Source organism: Zonotrichia leucophrys, chromosome 2 (assembly GCF_028769735.1).
Source record: "Zonotrichia leucophrys gambelii isolate GWCS_2022_RI chromosome 2, RI_Zleu_2.0, whole genome shotgun sequence".
In the NCBI taxonomy this organism is placed as follows: Eukaryota; Metazoa; Chordata; class Aves; order Passeriformes; family Passerellidae; genus Zonotrichia; species Zonotrichia leucophrys.
Genome location: NC_088171.1, coordinates 31,030,621 through 31,053,879, shown reverse-complemented (window position 1 = coordinate 31,053,879; position 23,259 = coordinate 31,030,621). Strand labels below are relative to the sequence as shown.

Here is a 23,259-nt window from a genome sequence, read left to right as displayed (position 1 = left end):
TAGCAGGACTTGGATCCACCCACAATGTGTACATCATCATCTTAAGTATGAGACACACCCCTCCCCAATTTAAATCATACCTTGGGCTCCCTTTAGACATTAATTTGCTAAATGCTACAAAGTAGTGCCTTATTTCTGATTAAGATATTCCATACACTCTAACATTTAAGATTTTTAAATGAAGTTTTGAAATGGCTACCAGCTTCAAAATTAAGGTGCAACAAAATAGTCTTGCTTTTTGTGAGTTACCAAATCTGCAAATTACCTGTTATAAGTGTTATAATTATCACTGCAGAAACACTTATTCTGCAGAAACACATCTGCCAGAGACAAAATTAGGAGGTGGTGTGTGGGTGTGAAAACATTAAAAGTTGGCAAACATGCCTTTTTTAGGTATTCAATATAACCAGTATTCATACAGCTAGCCTAATACATGAAGAATCAAAAACTTTTTATTCATGGAGTTTAATCTAACTTTCTGTATTATGCAACATTTTAGAAACATAGCCTTACCAAACTGTAGATGTTGTAAATTCATATAGGTAAATATTAAATCTATGATCTTTTAACAAAGCACATTTCACATATTCCTAACTGCTTTGCATTGCATATGCCTTGATGAATATGAAAGAATGCCTGGCAGCCAGATGCTGAACTATCACTTTGAAAGCGGTATGCTGTAAAATGTGACTGATGATGTGACTTGGTTGGTCATTTCATTCAGTTATAAAAATGTTTACTGAGCCTCCAAAGTGTGCACAGACAGAACAAGTAATTCTTAAAACCCATAAATGAGAATTGACCAGTAAAATGAAGAAGTGTGAAGTCCTTAGTACTTCTGTCCAGCTCTACTACGGTTAAGCAGTCCCACAGTTATAGAGGCTGACCATGCTTCTCTTGTTCAAGGATGACTCATGATCCTTTCTTTCCAATGTAGGACATGAGTTAAATGTACTTTTTCTCTTCCCTCTTCCTTCCTAACTCTGCCAGGACCATTGTGTGGCTATGTAGTAAACCACACTGAGGAACAAATCCAGGCTAAAAACAACCCTTACTTTTGAGAACAGCTGAGCCTGGATTAGTTCCTGAATCCATCTCATCCTGTGGCCACACAAATAAGTATACCTGACACAGCTGAGCAGTCCATGAGAAGAGTGAGAATAACGAGCAGCCAGTCACTAGAGTTGCTGATTCTGGCACTGCCACTGAAAAAAGTTCCCAAAATGTAACCTTCCCCTGGTGGCTCTTTGAACTATGCTGCTCCACTGGCTCTCCTGTCCTGGAGGTGACACTGTCCTGTCTTCTCCTCCCACAAAAACAAACAAACACACAGCAATGAGTCTTGACACCACATCACTTAGTGATTGAAATGAAAGAGTTATGTGATGAGCCAAACCACTCAGGAGGTAAATTGTGTTTGCAGCAAAGCAGGAAGCATGAACATCTTCAACACTGCTTGTGGTTTCAGATATAAAGAACCCTGCTAATGACATTGTAAAAAGATTTCTTGTTGCAACATCAATTCTCCACAAGGAAATGTGAGGATTGACAGAGACAAGAATTAGGAAAACCAACTGATCTGCCAAACAGAGTACAGCAATGAACCACCTGGAGAGGCAAAACTTTTTATTTATAGTCTTTGAGCTATATTGACCTTCTCGAAAACACAGCACAACCCTGAACTTTCCCCCCCAATGCCACCCTCCTTAAACAACGTTAGACAGTACATTAAAGCAAATATCAACTGTAGAAGAACAAAAAGATTATTTTGTATGACAAGACTAAGAATGGAATTCAGATGCTGACCAGAGGAAGAGAAGTAAAAACAACCAAAAAATTGAAAAAAAGTCAAAAAAATAAAAAGGAACAAAAGTAGATGCAATTCTCTTGGACTGGTCTCACCCACTAAAGAATTAGGATACTTGGCACAGTCCAAGGAATACTCTGTATATATGACAGTCCAGCTGCCTAGATTGGAAATTCAGAGCCCCTTCTTCATCCAATACTATAAAAATGTAGGCCTTGGACCATATGGAATTAGAGCACAGGAGGACACATGTCAAGTGCTGAAATGAGATGGGGAGGGGACATCTCTTCAGCTGAGGTTCATTTTCTGACTTGATTTAGAATAACACACAGTTTTTGTTCCTAGAGAAAATTCCTAATCTTAGGAAAGGCTTTACAGGTTATGCTAAAGAGTTTGCTTCAAAGCAATGCAGGATGCTCCCACAGTGTAAGCTTCCAGCAAGCACAATGACTTCAGGATTACAGACAGAAAAGTAATAAAAGCAGAGTTGGTTAAATATTTCCTGTGAGTTGGGAATTCAAACTTCTGAGTTTGGAGGCTTTCCAAACTCCCTTACAGTGATGGCAGACTTCTATTCAGTAACAACACATGAAAATTTTGTCATACACTTAGTGACAATCAAAGCATCTTCTGGATGGCTGCTGGGATTCATAGTTTGTAATGATGAGCCACATGAGCAATCAGCCTCTCCACTGTCTTCCAGCATATTTCAATGGTTAATTATCAACACTTATATACAGCATATATTCACTCTCCAAAGAGAATGCAATCTTCTGATTTGCTTTTCTAAGGTCACTGAAAATATAACTTTATACACATTTACCTATTTAAAGTTCACTAGACTCCAATCAAAGTATAACTGTGCCACCTTGGAATAATGAGCTACTAATAAGCAAAAGGGACAGTGGAATTCTGCATTTTGCCACTGGACAATAAATTTGATGGCTCTTTCTAGAGGTGCATGTTCTAAGTGAGCACTGAGGATAAATTAAATACTTAAAATGAGAAAAAGTTTTCGCCTCTAATTTTAAAAAGCCACTCTAAAGAATCTTTACAAGCTTTATAAACATTTCAAGAATTATTTCCAGAAAACTAATTAACCTTTTAAGGTGCTAATGATCAAAAAGTCAGACGTGTGCTTTGGCTACATGGAACAAAAATAGTTATTTTGAAAGACAAATTCCCAGGAAAAAAAAACCAACATTCAGCAGCCAACATTAACAACTGACACCTGAAAGAAAACAGCAATATAGTTCTAATTGTTAAGCACAGTACCTGTTTGAAGAGATAGTAATCTTTTATGCATGTATAGGTTAAAGTTTGTATGTATATATAATCTTAAAGTACCACAGAGTTATACCAAAAACACCCTTCAGATTTGTTTGCTTCAGTTAACCTGAATCTGCTGAAAGTGTTACTGATCCCACAAGCCACTGTCTAGTTATTGTCATTATTTACTGACCTAAATTCTGAAGAATTAGCATACAAAATAACAGAGCTTCACGAACATGTGCAAATATGAAAGCACATATAAGAGCAGAACCATGACACTTTAATGCTTTAATTATCAATTTTTGTTGTAAATGGTGCAAATTACTTATAAGAGGAAGAAAAAAGCATAGTAAGTAGCTCCATGTATTTACAAACTTTAATTATAGCAAGTGAACAAGATGATGTTTTCTTATCTAATGCATGCACAGAGCATTTTATTCATTATTTGGTAGTCTTGTACATTAAATCCCCAGTGGCAGAACACATTTTGAATCTAAATTTTTCAATCAAGCATGTTGGGATTTTATGTAGAAATACCTAGATAAAGATGCCAGGCTTAAATTATTATGAGAAAAATACAGAGAGTGTCTCTAAACTGCAACATCTTTTACATTTTATAAGGGTAAACTTAAGATTTATGTCAGACTGAAGCTATTTTGGAGTTCTGTAAGGAGATTCGAGAGGTCAAAATCTGAGCTGAACATCTCAGTCATGATTTGCATTCAAATTTAAGAAGAGCAGGGAGTGCTGTGAGGCAAGAATCCTTCTTTTACAAACATTATATTAATGGTGAGCTTGTAGATTTTTTTTTCTTTTTGAGATTTTTAAAGAGCTGCAGTACTCTATCATACATAGACAGACAGATATATATAATACATCTATTAATCCTGCATCCTATTGGCCCATATTCAATGAATTCTCCATATATTTCTAATCCAGCCTGTGACACAGTTCTTTTTTAATCTAAGAAAATTCATCACAAAGTCATCCCAAGGAAGAAATGTATTTGATTCCTTCAGTCTACAGTCAGAAATCTGAAAAAGATCCATGCACTTGACTTCAATGGAACTTAAACACCTCCAAAGCAGACTTATGTATGAAGAAGAGGTTTTAGTATTTAATTTACGTCTTTGTTTTGGACTCAAAATTCTCTTACATCTTTTTTACCAAAAAGCTGACAAAATACATTTTAAAATAAGATACATGATTATTCATCAAAATATTCATCTGTTCACAGCATCTACTGCTGGTGAAGATATGGTTATGGGACTGCAGTATAAACATCCAATGCAATTTCCTTTTAAAACAGTAGTGAAAATTGCATTTTGGAACTTTTTCTATATTTAGTCTTCACCAGTATGAGGAAAATTATTTATAAAAATGCAGAGAAAAGCAGAATGAGAAAACAGAGGGAGTCAGCTTTACAGTGAGGAAAAACAAGCTATTTCTCGTGAGGAACAAACAAATGCCTATCAAAGAAATTCAGAAACAAGATGACAGAAAAGTGATTCAAAAGTAGGAGCTGGCAGAATTTAGCATATGGCTTTTTTCTCTGCCACTCAGTTTATTAAGAAATATCACTCTCTGTTGACTATAGCAGCTCTTAGAAGACTCTAAAGACCTGGACATAATACATAATGTTGTTGAAGAGCAGAAAGAAGTTTGGACAGCGATTTCCAAAATATTATATACCTCATTTGGATTTCAGTTCAGTAACTACAGATAGATAAAAGAGCTGATTTCACCTGGGTGCATGTAAGTAACCCAGACACCTTTCAGACTTGTTATCTTCAGCAACAGGCATGTTGAAATGCTGCTGAAAACCAAAGACAGTAAAAAGCTCTCTGACCAGCTTTCCACAACAACATTTCACCTGTCTGCAATATTAAAAGCAAGAAACTGGGTAAACTGGATGTGTGATTTTCCATCAGGAAACTGCGATACCAAACACTGCTATTTTAGCAATAGTTGCAGCAACTGAAAAACTCCCATAAAGATCAAGAGTTTCAGGTATTTTCTTCTTCATAATTTATTAGTGTCATGTATTAATATCACTGGTCTCTCTACCCTAACTACATGACCCTGCCTTGGCAGAGGGATTTGAATGGTTATCTCCAGATGTCCTTACAACCCTAATTCTGTGATACAAAAATATTTTCTTTTTCTGACCAGCACTTTTTATGCACAGTAATCAGTTCAGAACATGTAATGGCTGCCGAATGTAAACATTTCCTTAATGATCTAACCATTCATAACAAGCAAAGCAAACATTTCCCTGCTGAGATTCAGCATTCACCTAACAGCTTTACAGATTAGCAAGAGCCTGGTCCCTGAAGGTTCAAAGAGCTGGGATCAATTTAATAGGCTACAGAGTTGGTGCAAGTAGATGTTGCTATGCTAGAGGTTCCACATTTCTTGCATCATGTGATATAAGGAAATACCCATGTGAATTGGTTCTACAGACAAAACTCAATCCAAAGAGGTTCCTCAGATAATGGTTGAATAAAACTTGCATCATTTTCGCTTGTTCCACATAAGGTCTTTCAATGGGCTTTCAGACAATTTAGGTTTGAAGGGAAAGCAATTCTAAAGAAATATGTTCTTCTTCCACTTAGCACATCTCATCATAAACCCACAGAAATTTAGCACAGTGCACACAATCCTTTCTACAGCATTTCAGAATTTTTCATTGACGGAACAAGCCATCCATGAAGTGGGCTGGCCTATACCATTCATCTACAGAGTAGTACTGCTTTACCAGTTTGCCTCCTGCCTTTTTTTTTTTAATACATTTATCTTCTGTATAACAGCATGTATGAATGTACATACACAAGCTATATATATGTAGGCTAGATATATTGTAAAAAAAAGTACATTCACCATTTTGCTGTAACTTACAACCATGACCCAAAATAACAACATTTAACATATATTATGAAGATTTTCACAGCTCTTATGTACAAGACACACAGATTGGTATTCAAATGAGATAGCATCCTGGTGTTACACCATAGAAAAAAAGGGTCATAAATACTGTCTGTATACTGTATGTGCCTAAGGTGTCCTGCTTAAAAATTATTTCAGACCTCCCTAACCATGGGGTGTAACATAATATAGCAACCTATTCCCCGAAGAAGTTCAAGACTATCAGGAATTAAAAAGAAAAAGCACAAAACCCCCAACTCTACACTACTGAACACTCAGGCTTTTGCCATTTAAATTACAAGCCATAAATAAACACATGAACTGCCTACCACAGGCTCACCATCACAGTAAGAAGCTGGTCATGTCACTGGCAATTCATTAATTTTTCTATTGGAATACTAGGGATGCCTGCAACTACTGGAGCATCTTACAGGGGGAGCGATTACAACCTGATACAGACTTTAGACCTAAGCTGGAAGCTGAATCATAGGAATCAGAGTCATAAAATAGTTTCAGTTGGAAAGGTCCTTTAAAGTTGGATGGAACTGCCCTTCCATCTCTTTATCTCATAAGGTTAAACTTCATGAAAACAGAATCCATGAGAAAGGAAAAGTAGCAATAACAACTGCAATGGGAGAAAAACATTGGCCATGTATTAAAAAAATATGCACCATTGAGGAGGACTGGAAAAGGGAACTCAGTTACTATGGATGCAATAAGAAAGTTTACCAATGTTTAAGAAATTCCAATCAAAGGTTAGCTGCTCAGAGAAATGGCAGGCTTCTCCTACCACTATTACTGGGACTCAACTGGAATCAGAAATTTCAGTGTCTTCCAAAAGGGGACAAAACACATCTCAGCCTCGCTCAGCTGGGGGACAGAAGAGATGCCACATGGAGATGCTCATCCTCCTCCAGTTCACGGCATTAACTTTAAGCAAGATGCAAGACTAAAGTAAAAATAAATTCTGCCTCACTGCTCTTTCACTGAAGGAAATAAAAATGAGGATCCCAAGGCTGACACTGCCCTTCAATACCACATTTCTGTACATGTCACAGAGGTACATTGAAATGGTTGGTGAAGCAACTCAAGTTTTCAGAGGCAAACTCTAATGATGGGGGACACTAAGGAGTAGATTTGAAAATATTTAGGCACATAACTCCAACCAAAAGTGATGTTCCTGAAGTATCTAAAAACATTTACATGTAATCTGATTATACTGAATGTGTCCCCTTTCTTGCATTAGATGTAGCCCACGGAAACAGACAAATACACATTCACGTTAGTTATCTTCCTTCTTCATGCCAATAAGAATAGTCAAAATTTGACTTTCTTTTTGTGTGAGCAATTTAATTTTTGGCTCTTTCCACAGCCTGCACTTAACGCAAAAGAAGAAACATTAGAAAGATACCAAATCAGCTGGAGTATCTCAGCATTTGAACTCTTTGTTTAGGGAAGTACAAGATTATTTCCTATTAAGCACCACTGTGATAAGATAAATATGTGCATTTCTGCTGAATGCCCTGTTGTGCTCTGTATGGATAATTCACTGCATGCACCAAATTGCACTGTAAGAGAAAGAGGCCAAGTGTGAAACTGAGCTATGTTTGGCTCCATTTGATATAAAAGCTGTTGCCAGTTTTTAATACTACAATCAACAATTCTCAAAAAATGCTCACTGAATTAAATTTCTATGCAATAGGGTATATACAGATAAATACAGCTCACAAAGTATTACAGTGTTTTCCCTGATGCTTTTATAGACTGTTCTCACAAAACCAAAGCAGTCATAAAATAAGCCACCTGTAAAGGGTTATTTTACCAACAGTGCTAGGAATAGATACTTCAAGTGTGGGTGATCAAAGTGTGAACCATATGGGACGTTGCAGAGATTTGAATTGGGGACTCTCACTCCTCAAAAGAACTGAAGTCAAGGCATGTTCCATATGCAGCATTCTGTTTTCTTGGAAGTTTAAACAGCTACTGATAGTTCGCTTTCTATCAAGTAAAGCTGCAGTTCAGTGACTCATTTTGCAGGCATTGGTTAAAGCAGGTTCAGAGACCATTGTTAATTACACATATTTAAAGGAGGAAGCTCTGCAAAGAATGCCTACCATGGGTAAAGATTACTTTGGAGCTAAACAGAAAAATAACAGGATACCATTTGAAGTCTTTCTTTAAAAGAAGCATCTGTGCAAAGGCAGAAAATAAATTAATGTCTAATTACATATATTAAGAACTAAAATGTTACAAAATGCCTATTCACGTCAGATCATGACTAATCAGTTTCTTAAGAAAAATAAAAATATATTTTAAATGTACTGTAGGATTATCCTGGCTTTAAAATTAAACTGTGATATGGTGCCTCTAAAATTGCCCCTTCTGCCTATACAGCCATTGTCATGTTTCATAAGAAGTGTTGCATATCAGTCATTTGCCACATTCACTTCATCAACACAAAGGATTATATATTTCCTAAGAAGGCACAGTTTTATGCAGAAGTGAGGTATAAATATAAACAAACTGACCTGGTGTTGTGGAGCTCATTGTTCTTAATGGAATGGTATCTTGTTAAAGAGTAAAGTCTGTGGCAGAAGTTGTCCAGATTTTGAGATTCTTCTGGAGGTGAGGTGAATCTGAGTAAAATAAAGAAAGAGAAAATACCTTTGAGTATTTGTAGACAATATAATATTTTTAAGATAATATCATTATGTCAAAAACACTTAAACAGAAGAACACAATTTCTCCCCCGAAAGGTTCTTTCTCATCCCAAAGTATACTTTTTTTGCTCCAAATTCAAGCACTGATGACCACTGAAAACAAGACTAAAATTCAGAAATCCTAAAGCTTCAGAGCAGATCAACTAGAAATTTGCATTACAGCCCATATACAGTCATATAGGATCACCAGAAAGTAAAGGATGAATTGTGTCCTTCCACAAATATCTGGATTGCATCCTCATATATAAGAAATAGCCAATTCTCGGTTTTACTGCAGTCAGCATCAAACATGAATGTGCAGAAACCGATCTGCATTCAAAAGTCTTTCAGGAATAGCTGCTACTTCCTAAAGCTCCAGTATTTGAACAGCTCATGAATAGAGCTTGTTGAAATAATTAGCTCAGCTGAAGGGATCTCCCATGACAAGCTAATGACATCTCTGACACCACAAAGAGAGCTGCTAATGGTGTGGGCTGCTCCAGACTGGGGCAAGGAGGGTTCTGCAATTTGGCTGAAATCCTCTCACAGTCCCATGGCGTTCTCAGTTCAATACAAAAGCAAAGGCAAAAATGTTCCTCTAATACTCCCATCTGCTGAAAGTTTAAAGCTATAGAGAAGCTTTCAGGGAACTAAAATATATTTTCATTCAAGCAGGATATAAACAGCATAATGAGAGAGAAGGTTGTAGTGCATTATGACTGTGACTATTCTATTCAGCCACTGCTCCTGAAGTATCTAAGTAGTCAAAGATATTCTTAGTGCTGAATATTTTAGCAGCTTTTGTCACTTTTTTTAAACTACCAACTGCACATTTAGTTTCAAGCTGAGCTCAGCCAAATTCAAGATAGTAAATTACATTTTAACCAAGTATAATCATTTAAGTTTAGCATCATTATCATTCAAGAAAGGAAAATCACACATTTAAGTAACTAACTTCAGCTTTTATGCCCCCTAAAGCAAGTTGGACATGAACTGCTCAAATAAGCATGACATTTGGACACTACCAGCACTCCAGCAGGCAGCACCTGTAAAACCAAAATTCATTATACTTTATAAAAATCCTGCTTTCCCTTGCTTGCCTCATGCAGCAAAATTAATCAAATATCAGATGGAACCACTATAAAATGAACAGACTCTACCATTAAGCCCTATCCAAAAGGGTATTTGGGCATATCCTTACTTTGTATTAGTAAGGTTCCACTGCAGCACGCATATAGCTGCAAGATTTATCAATAAAACCAATACACAATTCAAGAGTCCTAAGATTCTATTTAATTTCACTGATCTCATCATTATCTTAGCAGCTACACAAATCATGAAAAAATATTTTCCAGTGAATCCAACATCCATTCATCCAGTATCCAGATGCAGCCTGGGACTGTGTGGCTTCTCTCAGAAAATAGAAAATGGATATTGATGCACGACTGTGGGCTTGACTTGAGTGAATTTTCAGCATACATGTAAGGTAAACCTAGTATTTTTGAGCATTAGGACAATTCCGGCCATTAGGATTTGACAATATTCTAATACTTGAAATTCACTTATAATCCCCATAACTGAAACTATAATTTTGTGTAAGTTTGCTTCTTGTAGACCTCCCATCTAAGCAAACATCTGAAGCTCATATGAGATCAGAGAACACATGGTCAGTTGCAACTGCACTCTCAAATGGGTAAGCTTTCTCCTCACAAAAAAGGCTTTACTTTTTTTTTTTTTTTACCCAATAAAGATAATTTCTAATAAATGGAATAGTTGTGGGTGCATGTGACAGAGAGATCCATAGATACGACTGGCAGGCTCCTGTCAGTGCAAATATTCCATCTGAGTGACAATCTGTACCCAAAACAGTGGCCCCACAAATCCTGTCTTGGGTTTTGGATACCAGTTGTGGTGAAACCAGAAACAAGCTACTTCCTAGTGCTTTCCTTGCTCTTCTGGAGCAAGGAATATTTACCCTTGGAGAAGAATTAGGTTAGGGAAGATTTAAACAAGCTGGCCATACATAATTCATGTGACCTGAGGGGATGGATGCTCCCACAAGTCCTCAGGGACCTGGACAGCATCACTGCAAAGCCACTCCCAGAACAGCTTTGAAAGGTCATGACTGTCAAGGCAGGTTCAGACTGTAAGAAAGCAAACATCTCTCCTGTATTCAGGAAGGACAAGGAAAATGCAGAGAACCAAAGGCCAGTCCACCTCTACTCAATGTTTTGGAAGGTGATGGGCCAAATAATCCTGGAAACAATTTCAAAGCATATGAAGGGCACGAAGGTGGTGGTAAATAGGCAGCCTTTATTCATGAAGAAAAAACATGCTTAGCCCACATTATGGCTTTCTATAATTAAATAGTTAGAAAATAGATGGGAGGAGAGCTGAGAATGTTGTTTATCTTGAATAAAGAAAAGCTTTCAGCACTGTTCCCCAGAACACCCTCACAAACTGTCAAAGACAGGAAAGTGGACAGCAAGGCGGCTGAAAACAGACTGTGCTGCCAAATTCTAAGGGCTGTGATCTGCAGGCCAAAGTCCACCTGGAGGCCAGTGCCTTCAATGGAGCCCCCAGGGGTCAACACTGGTGCCAGTCCTGCTTTTCATTAAGGACCTGGCTCATGGACCAGAGCATAACCTCAGCAATTCCACAGGCAATTCAGAATTGGAAGGAGCGGTTGACAGAGCAGATGGTTCTGCTGCCATTCAGAGAGACTTCAATGGGCTAGAAAAACTGGATCTACTGAATGTGTGTGCCAAGGCTGGGGTGGGTGGCAGGGAGCAAAGGGAGAAACAGAAAAAGCCCCAAGATCAGAGGAAAAGGAGGTGCTATATTGCAGAGTAGCTAGGTAAAAAGCAGGAAAGAAGACAGGCCAAGACTGTTCTCAGCAATCCCCAAAGAAGAGGCAATGTACACAAACTGAAATATGGTCAATTCCATTTAAACATTAGAAGGTACTTTTCCCAGTTATTGAGGCCAAACATCTAAGAAATAGGCTTCCCAGTAAGTATTTTTGAGTTTCCATCCTTGGAGATTGTACACAGCCTTGGGAAACTTGCTATAGCTGACCTAGCCAAGAAGAGGGGTGTGGACTAGGTGCATCCTCCACAGGTCTGGAGATGCTCTTGTTATATCATGATTTTTCCTTTTCAAGATCACCAAAGACAGCATCAGCATTGAATATTCAATGCAGTTAAACCTAGTGAGAATAATTCCAGTATAAGAAAGTGTTCTGCTGGGATTCCCATAAAAAGATTTCTGTTAAGGAATTTTGTAAATTCAACTGTACTTGTAGTCTTATTTAATGAGGTGGCAGTTGGCATCCTTCCTGATACTCTATTTCCATATATGTCATGTAAATGCAAAGTTTTCACTACGCTGAAGGTTGTTGTTCAGGTTCAGTTTTAACAACTCCTTGTAAATATGATACAAATCTCACATTGTCAAAGCTCCCATTAAGAACACAAAAAATTGCATATCACAATGTACAGAATTATATTCACAACACAGACACTCTCATTCAAATACACTTCTACTGATAAGCTGACATTTCTTCATTTCTTTTCTTTTTCTGAAGGAATGTCATAGTGCAAATTAGACACCATGAACTACAGCACCACATTATTTTTTTTTTAATGTTAGCTCTGAAAATTAAAAAAACACAGAACAGGCAATTGTGCATTAAAATTTCATGAGGGGTGCTTTGCTCATTGGGAGATGAATTTGTGCTCCATCTCCACCCACAAAAAACAGCCCACAATTCCTGGTTGGTCAGGAAGATACTAAGTAAGGTACAGCAAGGGGCTCCAGGGTTTAGGATAGACTAAGCGCACTTCCTAAGGCACTACACTGTAACATTTCAACACTAATATTTTAAGGGTTTGATTTTGGTTTGTTTTACTACAGTTAAACTGAAAGATAATTCATCCTTTACTCATTATCAAGCTGGAATTCTAGTCTACAGCACAATATACAGCAAATTAATTTCTACCTTCATGCATATCACTGGAGGTGATGCTACACATTAGCAACTTGTATTTGCTCATCCAGGAATCATAAACCTTCCCCTTTTTCTTCAAAGGAAATTCAACAGCTCATATGTTTCAACAACTGATGCACCTTTGAAATGGCTACAAAACAAGAGTGCAAGATGGAATGTAGGTTTTCCTGCCCACCAGCCACCACAAACTGTATGTTTCTCATGACTACATTAAAGGTACAGTATTTTATAATGCAATAATTTCAAGTTAACACTATGCCTTTAAACTATCATCTCTCACTATGTTGTCCCAAGACTATATTCACTGACTACATTTTTTCTGTCTTGTGCATATACTTCAGAATTCTTCTGGGAATTGAGTTTCTGAGATAGGATGCAATGAATACAAATTAACAGAATTCAGATGAAAAATATATTTCTACTTCTATTTTCCCCATGCCCAAGATGAATTTTTCATGAGAAGTTCTGAAATGAATGCATAGTTTTCTTAACTACATCCTGGAGGTATCTTCCTGATCTTTCTCTTCCAGGAGGATTTTTTTTCCTAAAATACCTCTATTTGCAAAAGGGTATAAAAAATCATTATGAAAGATTTTGCAGATAAAAATATAGAATTATGTGCTTCATTAAATTCTGAACATGACAGGTCAGTACCCTTAATAATACACTTAGTTGTTTCTCTGCTGCATATATTGTTTCAAAATAGCTTTCAGTTACTTAGAAACAAAATTGTTTCTGGAATTGAGATGAAAATGCTGGAGGCCATTAAGTCAAGTGCTCAAGTGTCAGAAGAAAAATATTCACTTCTCACACTTAACAGCTCGTGTTAAAAACCAAACATGTAAAACAGCTGTAAGAATTAGTACAAATTCTGTTGTCCAATGAACAGTTCAGAAAAAAGGTCAATTGACAGAAATATGAAATGTTAAAAATAAAAGAAAAAACAAAAGAACAATACTTGTTCTCTCTAGAATATGAGCAGCATGATGCTTAAAAAAAATACATCTTTCATTTAGAAAGATATTTTCCAGAAGAAAATTGTTGAATAGGTATTCTTACAGTATCTAAAGAAAATTGCATTAAAAAGACATCAAGCTATAGATCTCAGAAAAAAATAATAATAAATCCACTACAACATAATGACTGGAAGACAAATCACAAAGGACTTTTACTGAAGTGTTTTGCACCCATGTAAGCCAAACCCAGAGTGCCAAATCAAACCCTTCTAGCCTTGTATCAAACTTCTAAATTTAATTAGGAATTAAGCTGGCATATGCAAAAGGTGGTAAAGTGTTAAGGAAAGGTGTGAATTCCAAGGCAAAGTACTTAAAGACCTCAGTTCAAAAAGCAAATGGCTGTTATAACTGGTTTTAAGATGTACAATAAGTGGAAGCTAAAGCAAAACCAGGACATTAGCAGCCCATGCAATTATGCAGTGATCTTTATATGCAAATACAGTGCAGACTCACTTGCAGTAAAAAGACCAAAGCCCAGTCCAATAGACATTGGGGTATAGAACTGCTTTCAGTGGGAATTTAGTGGTTTCACAGCAAAGCATTCAGAATCCAGAGCTCAGTGTAGGATTAAGTATTTTACCATGAGGTATGCAGGCATCTTATTCTTAATTAGGTATCTACTCAAAGACTTTTTGAAGTCTGTAACAATTTTGCAGTACATACCTTTGAAGGTAATGTATTAAAGAATTACTCCAGCAGCAAGTACTGGAATTTCATACTCTATATTTCCCCAACAAAGTAATTTTTTATGTGCCTAACAGAAAAGTACATTTAACAGAATCTGTAAAGAATTCTCAGCTATACTTCTAACATGCAAATATTTGTTTCAACCAATAAGTCAAACCACTATGTTTCAGCAATTACTCATATGCAATATTAAGCAGTGTTAGACCTCACACATGCTGTGAGCACATGGCTCACAGTTGTGGGAGCCTCAGACTTCTGTCCAGTAAAACAAATCCGCCTTCCTCAAACTCTTTAAGCAAGCAATAAAGCCATACAGCTATTTCAACGGCCTCTTTTACATTCATTGTCTACTACAGAGATGAAGCAAACAAGTTTGCTAAAAATCAAGATGAGATGATGTCTTCCACCAAAAAAGAACCCAAGGCCTCAATCAACAGGATTAAATAATGCGCTACTAAGCTGCTGGCTGGACTTCTGCTATGCCAGATATAACAAATTGGCACAAGTTTCTGCTCTGTTTCCCAGTGAAATCAGTTAGATATACAATATAGCTTAAAAAAAAAAAAAGCCAAATAACCTTTTTTCCTTTCAGCCTCAATCAGGATTTGGAACTAGTTCACCACAAATACTGCAGAAATACTTCTGCTGCAGCTTAACTTGTCTTACCTTCCTCTTCCATGCCAGTCCGTTGTCTGAATTATAAGGAGTGCACATCCAAATGTGCCTTCCCAAAGTAGAGGTGATACACAAGATTTGGCCTGTATCAAGTAGAACCAGGCAGTAGCAGATACCACAGCAGGTGAGAGACTGGCCTATATGATGCTTTCATAGCAGGAAAAGAAAATATGAGACAGGCCTATTTAGGTCCACATTTTGATTTTTTATTTTTTTAATTATGCCAGATTTCTATCAGTACTGAAAATAAAAACTTCTTATAGGGAAAAATCAAACATAAAATTCAGAGTTCACTGAAGCCCATAATGAAAGAAACAAAACCCTTCTTAATTGGAACAGGTTGTCCAGATGTCATCTCCATCCTTGGAGATATTCAAAACCCAAAAGAAAATGGCCTCAGCCAGTTTACTGTAGCTGACTTTGCTTTGTTCATCTGAGTGAATTAGAAAATCTCTAGAGACACTTTCCAGCCTCAGCCATTTTGCCACAAGACACACAAAGAACAATCCTTGTAGGTTGTGTGAAAATAGGTACAGTCCTCTCTCCTCATGCAAGACTGTGGAGAAACTTCCACCAGATGAACACAACTGGAAGAAAGAATCCCTTAAAACTCCTGAAAAGGCTGGACAAATCAGCCACAACAAGAAATTACAGAGTCCAGATTATTTTAAAGGAAATCACAAATTCCAAGTTTTTTTTTATTTTGGCTCTCTTATCCAGCACTATCAAAACTAACTATCCAAGCTCCTGGTAAGAAACCATCAGAGAACTCATGCACTCAATTTGGAAATGCTTTCTAAATTCTTCAGTTTGCCTTTGAAAAAATTTTAGTGAACTTCTGTGGTGAGCAAAATTGGAGTACAGACAGGAATACTGTAAGCTCTGCACTATGGAGCTATACTGTGCATAATTCAGAGAGTATTTCAAGGAGGCCACACTTCAATCATCAGTAGTTTATTATCAATCATCATTAATAACTTAGCCACTGGTAATTAAAACAAAAAAGAAATAAAAATCCCCAAAACCCACCCTTTCAAGTAATGTGAAAAGAAAGATCCCTGCTGTGTATACTCTTACCCATCTCCGCCTGCTGTGCATCTAAGAACACCCATTTCTCTAAAAATGCTTGAGATAAAGTGTAATTTTGACCCATGAAAACTATCTACAATGTGTTACAGTAGAGGAAAGGGGAGAAGGAGGTGGACTGTTTATTCTATGTCTGCATACACATGTAATAATTTTAAAAACTGCTACAAAGCATTTTTAATAAATAGCCGTACACAAGAACAAAAAGAATAAGTAAGTAAACATGACATTAGAATATAACTTTTCCCATGAGCTTAAGAAAACCAGCATCAGTGCACTAGAACTACAAACTTGTTCTTTCAAAGGAACAAGAAGCAGACCATGGGCAGAACACTTCTGAAACCCTTTGAGCCTATAATATGCAGTTCACAGTGCTTCAGCTTTGGTTTATGTTTGCCTTTTCACCAGATGAAAACTAACTTTCTGCCAACCACTCCCCCTTCTTTTTTTCTTTAACTGAATTTTATTTCAGCTGTTACTGACCTAGTTGCACAGTGTAGGAACTGGCACATCGCCACCCATATAAAGCTAAAGAAAACAACACAATTTCCTCTTATTCCTTTTTTTTTTTTTTCACTCTATCTTTTCACATGAAGGGCAGTATAACAACTAGTTTTGAATTTCATCTGAGATGCAGCACCTGAATATTTACTACAGCAGGACTCTGTAACTAGAGCCTATCAGAACATCAAAGCCTCCCTCATACAAAAAACCACTTTTGCATTTCTGCAACATTGTACTAGTTTAGAATAACAGAACACTTCTCATGCAAAAAGAATTATCAGCCTCAAAGAGACTAGGTATCTAGAAGGGAAAGTCTCCAAAGGCAGTTCCAGATGCTTGGCCTGTGATCTCAATGGTTCTCTGAAGGAATCAGCCTTGCTTTCCTTTCCAGCTCTTCAAGAAAACTTGAGAGTATGTGATGGTTAAGTTAAAAGGAAAAAATACAATAAAATGTTACAAGAACAACTTCACATATAAACTTCCTCTGACATAGTAAAAATTTAATTTAGAATCCCCAAAAAATTACTTTCAGTAAATTGTTTGAATTCAATATATTTTTTCTTATTTTACAACAAAAGGACATACTCTCCCTCACTGAAACCTTCCTTAGTAGGCAATGATTAATCATTTTTATATGATCAAAAACATTTGGGAATATCATCACTGCCTTTAAAAAGGCTAGAGTGAAGTTATAACAAAGTACCCTTGAAAAACCCATATTCTTGTTAGATTGTACGCATATACATAGATATTAGCATGGATAATCACATGCAAGAGCAACTGATTTGCAAACAGTTCATATTTTTAGAACACAATATGTCTCTGTAAGCTTTGCTTTGACACTTGGTTTGAATAAATCCAGACAAACCTCAAGGTGAATCATCGTAATCTTCTGCTGCTCTCCAGCCCTTCCACAGAGGCTCCAAAACTCTTTGGTTTCTTCTGAACCACTATTGCTACTTCCATTAAATTAGGACCTAGATGTCCCATCCAGGATTCAAACCATTTAGTAAGACATTCAATGCTCTGTTATTTAACTGACCTCTAAAAGTTTTCAAATCTTTTTTTAAATGTCAAATATGGAACAGTATGCCTCAGTGGCCTTGAATTAGTAAATTTCTATGGACTTCAGAAAACAGGTCTCAAACACATCCTTCTCATGTGTACCATTTTCTCCTCTAAAAAAAGAGTACTCAGTCTCAGATGCATTACTTTGAGACACAGGTATTGTCAAAAAGCTGTAGAAGTGTTACATAATTTACAGGTAAGTAATTGTGTTCTTCTATACACACACGTATTTCTGATTTTGGCAAAGTCTTAGCCACTTAGGATATGAGGCATCATTTTAGGAAAAAAAGTATTTTTAAATCGTTTCTGAAGTTTATCACTTACTCATCCTAATATATTAATCTGAGAAACAAATATTTGAAGACACAAAGTTGAGAATTTCAAACCTGCAGGCATATTTAGATGGTTTGTAATACTCACCAGTACATGTGGACATTTTTCCACAAAACCAAATATTACACAGGAGTAAGACACGGAAAACAAACTCACAACAACTTAATTTTAGGCCAGGAATCCCTCCCCAGCATACAAAGAAACAGACACACCTACAAACAGGTAAAGCACAAGCCAGGAATCATGGCAATCGCTGACAGGAATTAGCCAGCTACTTCCATTGAGAACCCATGTGCGAACATCATCTTGTGTTTATGTAGCACTTAAAGGAATTCCTCCTGCAAAGACCTTGCAAACAAGACAGAGAGGGACACAGGGTGTAGTGCAGGCACCAAGCACAATGATGAGTGGAGGTCAACATATTTAAAGTTTTTACAAAGTGATAAAGTCACATTAATAAGATTTGATACAGAAGGTTTATAGGTATACAGAAGCTGTCAACAAGCTTAGAAGGAAGTAGAAGCAACATGTCCACGTAAATTTTTCATAGTTGTGATTCATTACATGAGATGATTGATGTCCAATGTTATTTCATGCATTAAAAGTAACTGAGATGAGTCAAAATTTTCCATTTAAATCTATACAGAGAAGTGCGTTTATCTGCTTAGCAGCAAAATTACTTTTGTCTTTATAAACTTTAAAGTTCCTTAAGGCTCTGTTGCTAAACAGCCAAGTAGTTCTCTGCTCATTAAAGAAAAAGCTTCAAATTTCCCTCAGCAAAAGCGTATAGATGAGCGAAGAACATATAAGCTGAATTATTTTATGAAAACTTACCCCACAAGAAAAATTACTTTTTGCTGCCATTGAAATTTATAAGATTTGACAAGTTTTTTTACACTAGCTTTTAGATACATTAGGCTTCAATTTTGTCTTTGTCATAATAGATCTTTAGAACTGGAAAGTCTTTAATTGTTGAAATAGTTATTTGCAGTGTTTGATAAGTAACAAATGGTATAAAGCTTGTCTTACAAGAAAATAAACCTTTCACTGCAGCTGATACTTTGAAGAACATTTACACTGAATGTCCTTTGACAATACATTTCTTTACCATAGAACCTTACTTGTTTTCACAAGACAAGGATTAATTCTAAACTGACATGTTTTAAGAGTATGATTCAGCATAGACCAAATGATACATGGAAGTTTGATTGATACTTTGGCATTTTCAGCAGTGGAATACAAACCGAGAAAACAGACTCCCTGTATCAAGCAGTTAAATTGGATCACAGGTTGAAGACCAAAAACTATTTTCATGCTCAATTTGTTTTCTGTGATTTCACCAATGTCACTTGGGAAGTAGTCACGGTTTGGCCACACACTCAGGTCCCAGACTGACAGAAGCAGCCTACAAGTGTGGCTCCACATGGATGGATTGAGGCCAAGAAAGAAGGAAGGAGCCCTTGCTTGCATCTCCCAACTGTCTTTATTCCTCCCCGTGAAGGGAGCGGCACAGGTGCCACAGCGTCACAGCTCAAAGGGGAGGCAGAGGCAAAAGGGCGAGAAACAAAAATGGCAACTTTTACAGAAGGGCTGTCCCCCATGAGGAGACAGCCTAACAACAAATCAAGGGCTAGATAGGAGAGTATAGGTGATACACGTAAACATAAAAACAACAGAGAAGAGGAAGGGAAGAGTGCATACCTGTTGGAATTCAGGACATCACTCTGGCTGTCCTGAATGGCTCGAACCCCTGCCAGGGGGCTCAGACCTTGGCACAGAGCCCAAGACACCTGAGACTTTGATTATAACCCATGGAAAAAACCACCAACCTTATATGAGGATCTGCACACCACAAAAGTCTATGTAGAATAATAGGTAATTTGTCACAGGGTGAAAAATAGATTTCTAATGCATCTCGGGGTCACTCTGATCAGCAGAAGACCTGAGACATACCAATGAGTAAAGGGAAAGATCATAACTGACAATAAAGCTTCTAGACAAATGTATGCAGCAAATAAAGACAGACAAGCTGCAAGGGCAGGGTTCAGAGGATGGACAGGGAAGGATCTGGAAATACCAGGACTACCATGGGGAAAGGTTGGAAAACAGGTGGTAAGCAACTTTAGGGAGACACTACTAGGAAAACAGAACAGGGGTGAATAGCAACAAATCATTACAACATTTTAAACAATTTTTTAAACAAATAAACTTCAAAACTCCACTGCCACACTCATAGAAAGTAAGTCTTGTGCAGGAGGAGGGAAAAAGTTCAACACAACCCACATTCTGACTAAGTTCTTGTCCACTCTTGCTCAGTGTCTGAGGGCTGAGCAAATAAATTAAGAGCCAACACACATAAAATCAAACATCTGTGCTTTTTGTCCCCATCAGATATATGGATATACATATACTTGCAATGCTTTTTAATGCAAAATTTTTTGTATCTACACTTAATTACAAGGAAGCTTACACCTTTGTAAATATCAGGCATAAATAGAATTATAAATTTAAAAAAAAATTGAAATTTACACCTAAAACAAGTGACAGGTAAATCTCCCAATTTAGTAAAATGAATTCTGTGTCTGTGCACGTCTTCATCTAGCTACACCCATATAAAAAAATGGACTTCTTATCAACTGACTCAGTTTCCCTTCTTGGTAGAATTACAACTGTGGAAAGTACTCATGCACAATCAAATCAGTTTCATCTGGGTGGGTTTCTTTTTTCAACACTCAAATTCACTTTTGAATCACAGATTTCACGACCTCAAGAAAAATCACAAGATAAAATCACCACATTTCTTGAGTACTTGGGAGAGAAAAAAAAAACCAAGAAAATACACAAACAACAAAACAAAAAACCCTAAACATTTTCTATGTCCATACAAAAAAATCCTGCCCTTGATTTCAGTGAAAACAAAAGTACAACAAGCAAAACCAGGGCTAAGGATGACTCAATGCTTTTTCAGCAACCCTGACTGGATGAAAACAGTTACAATTAAAACTTGATGGTTTTGGCAAACACTTGCAACACAGGACATTGCACCTGCCATCACAAATGCATAAGGCTTACAAAGATGTTGCTTAAATACATTAAAAGCTTGGTTATTTTTCTCCCTATTCTTTAAACATCAGCATTCTGAATATCCATGGAAGAGGTTGCATTTGTGAACAGCCAGGAAAGAGATCTGAGGGTCCCACTTAATAGCAAGTTGGACAATAGATAAATCAATGGTATACCCTGGAAGCCAAAAGGTCCCTGGAGAGCATCAAACATTGCATCAGCAGCTGGTTGAGGAATGTGACCGTCCCACTCTGCTCTGCACTCTGTGCTGGTTTAAGTACCTCAATAGAAGAAGGACATCAAGGTATTAGAATGTGTCTAGAAGAGGAGACCAAGATGGTGAAAGGCCTCAAGGGCAAGACTTTGTAAGCCTTGCCTTGTAAGAGCAGCTGAGGTCACTTGGTTTGTTCAGCGTGGAGAAGATGCAGATGCCAACAAGTCAAACAGAATCACAGAATTCATTTCATGCTTCAATGAGACCATTTCTCTTGCTACTACCTCTAAATTAGGTAAAAGAATAGCAAAAGCTATTTGTTTTACACATAAAAATGAATATTCATCCTTGTCTTATCAAAGAAGTTACATAGCACTAAGTCTGTGACTTATTCAAATTTATCATGTTAATCACAAACTTTAGATAATGCAGTGTTTTTAATTACTGCTGCATAAAATTAAGAGGCAAAAAGAATTTGAAACTAAAAAACAAATATGTCATCCTTAAAAAAATATTTTCAGGTTGCAGAAGCAATTCTAAGTCCAATCATCACTTGTCAAACTAATATAAATAAAACTAATGTCAAACAAAATAGGACATTTGTTAAGCCTTTGGGACTCAAAGGAAAGGGCACAGATGGTTTAGCAAAGGCAGGGAGGCAGGAAGGGACACAATAAATGGGGGAAGTGGAACAGAACCGGGCTTCCAGAACATAGCTGGGGTAAGGAATGTGAAAGGCAGTTTTTCTATATTTTTTATGTAACTTTGAGCAAGGAGAATCTTCCAGTAGTAAGGGGGGGGGGGAGGGGGAACAACCCACAATCTCAATCAAATAAATAAAAAAATCCCACCAAAACAGGAGTTATAGCATGCCATTCCAAGTTCAAATATTAATACATTCTGAACATACTGAAATTAAGAGAGAAGTACATATACAGTGCTTGTGAGTACACCAGAAAGTAAAGGGGGTTTAAGAATTTACAAGATATTCAGTATAGAATTTAACAGTTCACTTTTAGGAAAACTCAAGTATTAAACTGAGAGAAACACAACTTCCACTCTTTTTTCTGTACTAAAACCACATATGTACCCACATGAACTGTCCCCTCCCATTCTAGCAAAAGTCACTTTGGTAATCATATTTCCATAGTAAGAGAGACGTTAATGAAAGCAGCCCCAGATTTTTTCCCACAACAAGAAGCATAAGAGAATATAATTAAAATTATATTGTTACATTTGGATTTGCTGCCAAATTCTTTTAGCAAGTAATTCCAGATACACAAACAGGAAAAGATTTTATGTTATTTTTACTGGCAGAGTCCCAACAACCTGTCCACAGTCCACGACTGCTCATACAGCTGCCTATTTCCTGCTGCAGACCCCTCACTGCAGATACCATTCATTTTTTTTAGTTACAACCCCAACCATACTGAAAATTCAACTAGAAACAACTCCAACACAAGCTGCATCATTAGGCTTGAGGACATTATGCATGCCCTACCACAGACTGGCAAATAAACATCACATTGAAATAGTTTCCAGCATAACCAAGGGGGTTTTTACTTAGTATAAAGATACAATTATAATTTTTATTTTATTTTTAAACTTTATTAGCATGGTAATTAAATTTCTCTTGACTTTCAGATACACGAACATCCTCATGGTTATATTTGTCTAAACAGCGCTATGCAAAGTAAAACCTAACACAAAATTTGTGAGAAAAAAAACAGAAAAAAATTCTACTGTGCCAAGTAAAAAATGCCTAACCTAATTAGTTACTAGATGATTAAAACTATTTATTTAATAAAGACAGACAAATAAAGGTACAGACATTCACAATAAGAAAGCTCTCTGTTCAACTATGCTTTATTGGCAATATAAAATTTGAGCTTAAAACAAGT

General features: G+C 36.8%; 1 protein-coding gene across 2 annotated transcripts in view; it reads right to left on the bottom strand.

Annotated features, from left to right (window-relative positions):
• HDAC9 (histone deacetylase 9) overlaps positions 1-23,259 on the bottom strand; it is a 455,649-nt gene that overhangs the window by 412,770 nt on the left and 19,620 nt on the right. For both annotated transcript variants that reach the window (XM_064704437.1, XM_064704440.1), the window contains exon 2: positions 8,533-8,640. In XM_064704437.1, coding sequence (XP_064560507.1) covers positions 8,533-8,551 — 19 coding nt within the window. In that variant the 5' untranslated portion in view covers positions 8,552-8,640. The remainder of the gene's footprint in view (positions 1-8,532; positions 8,641-23,259) is intronic.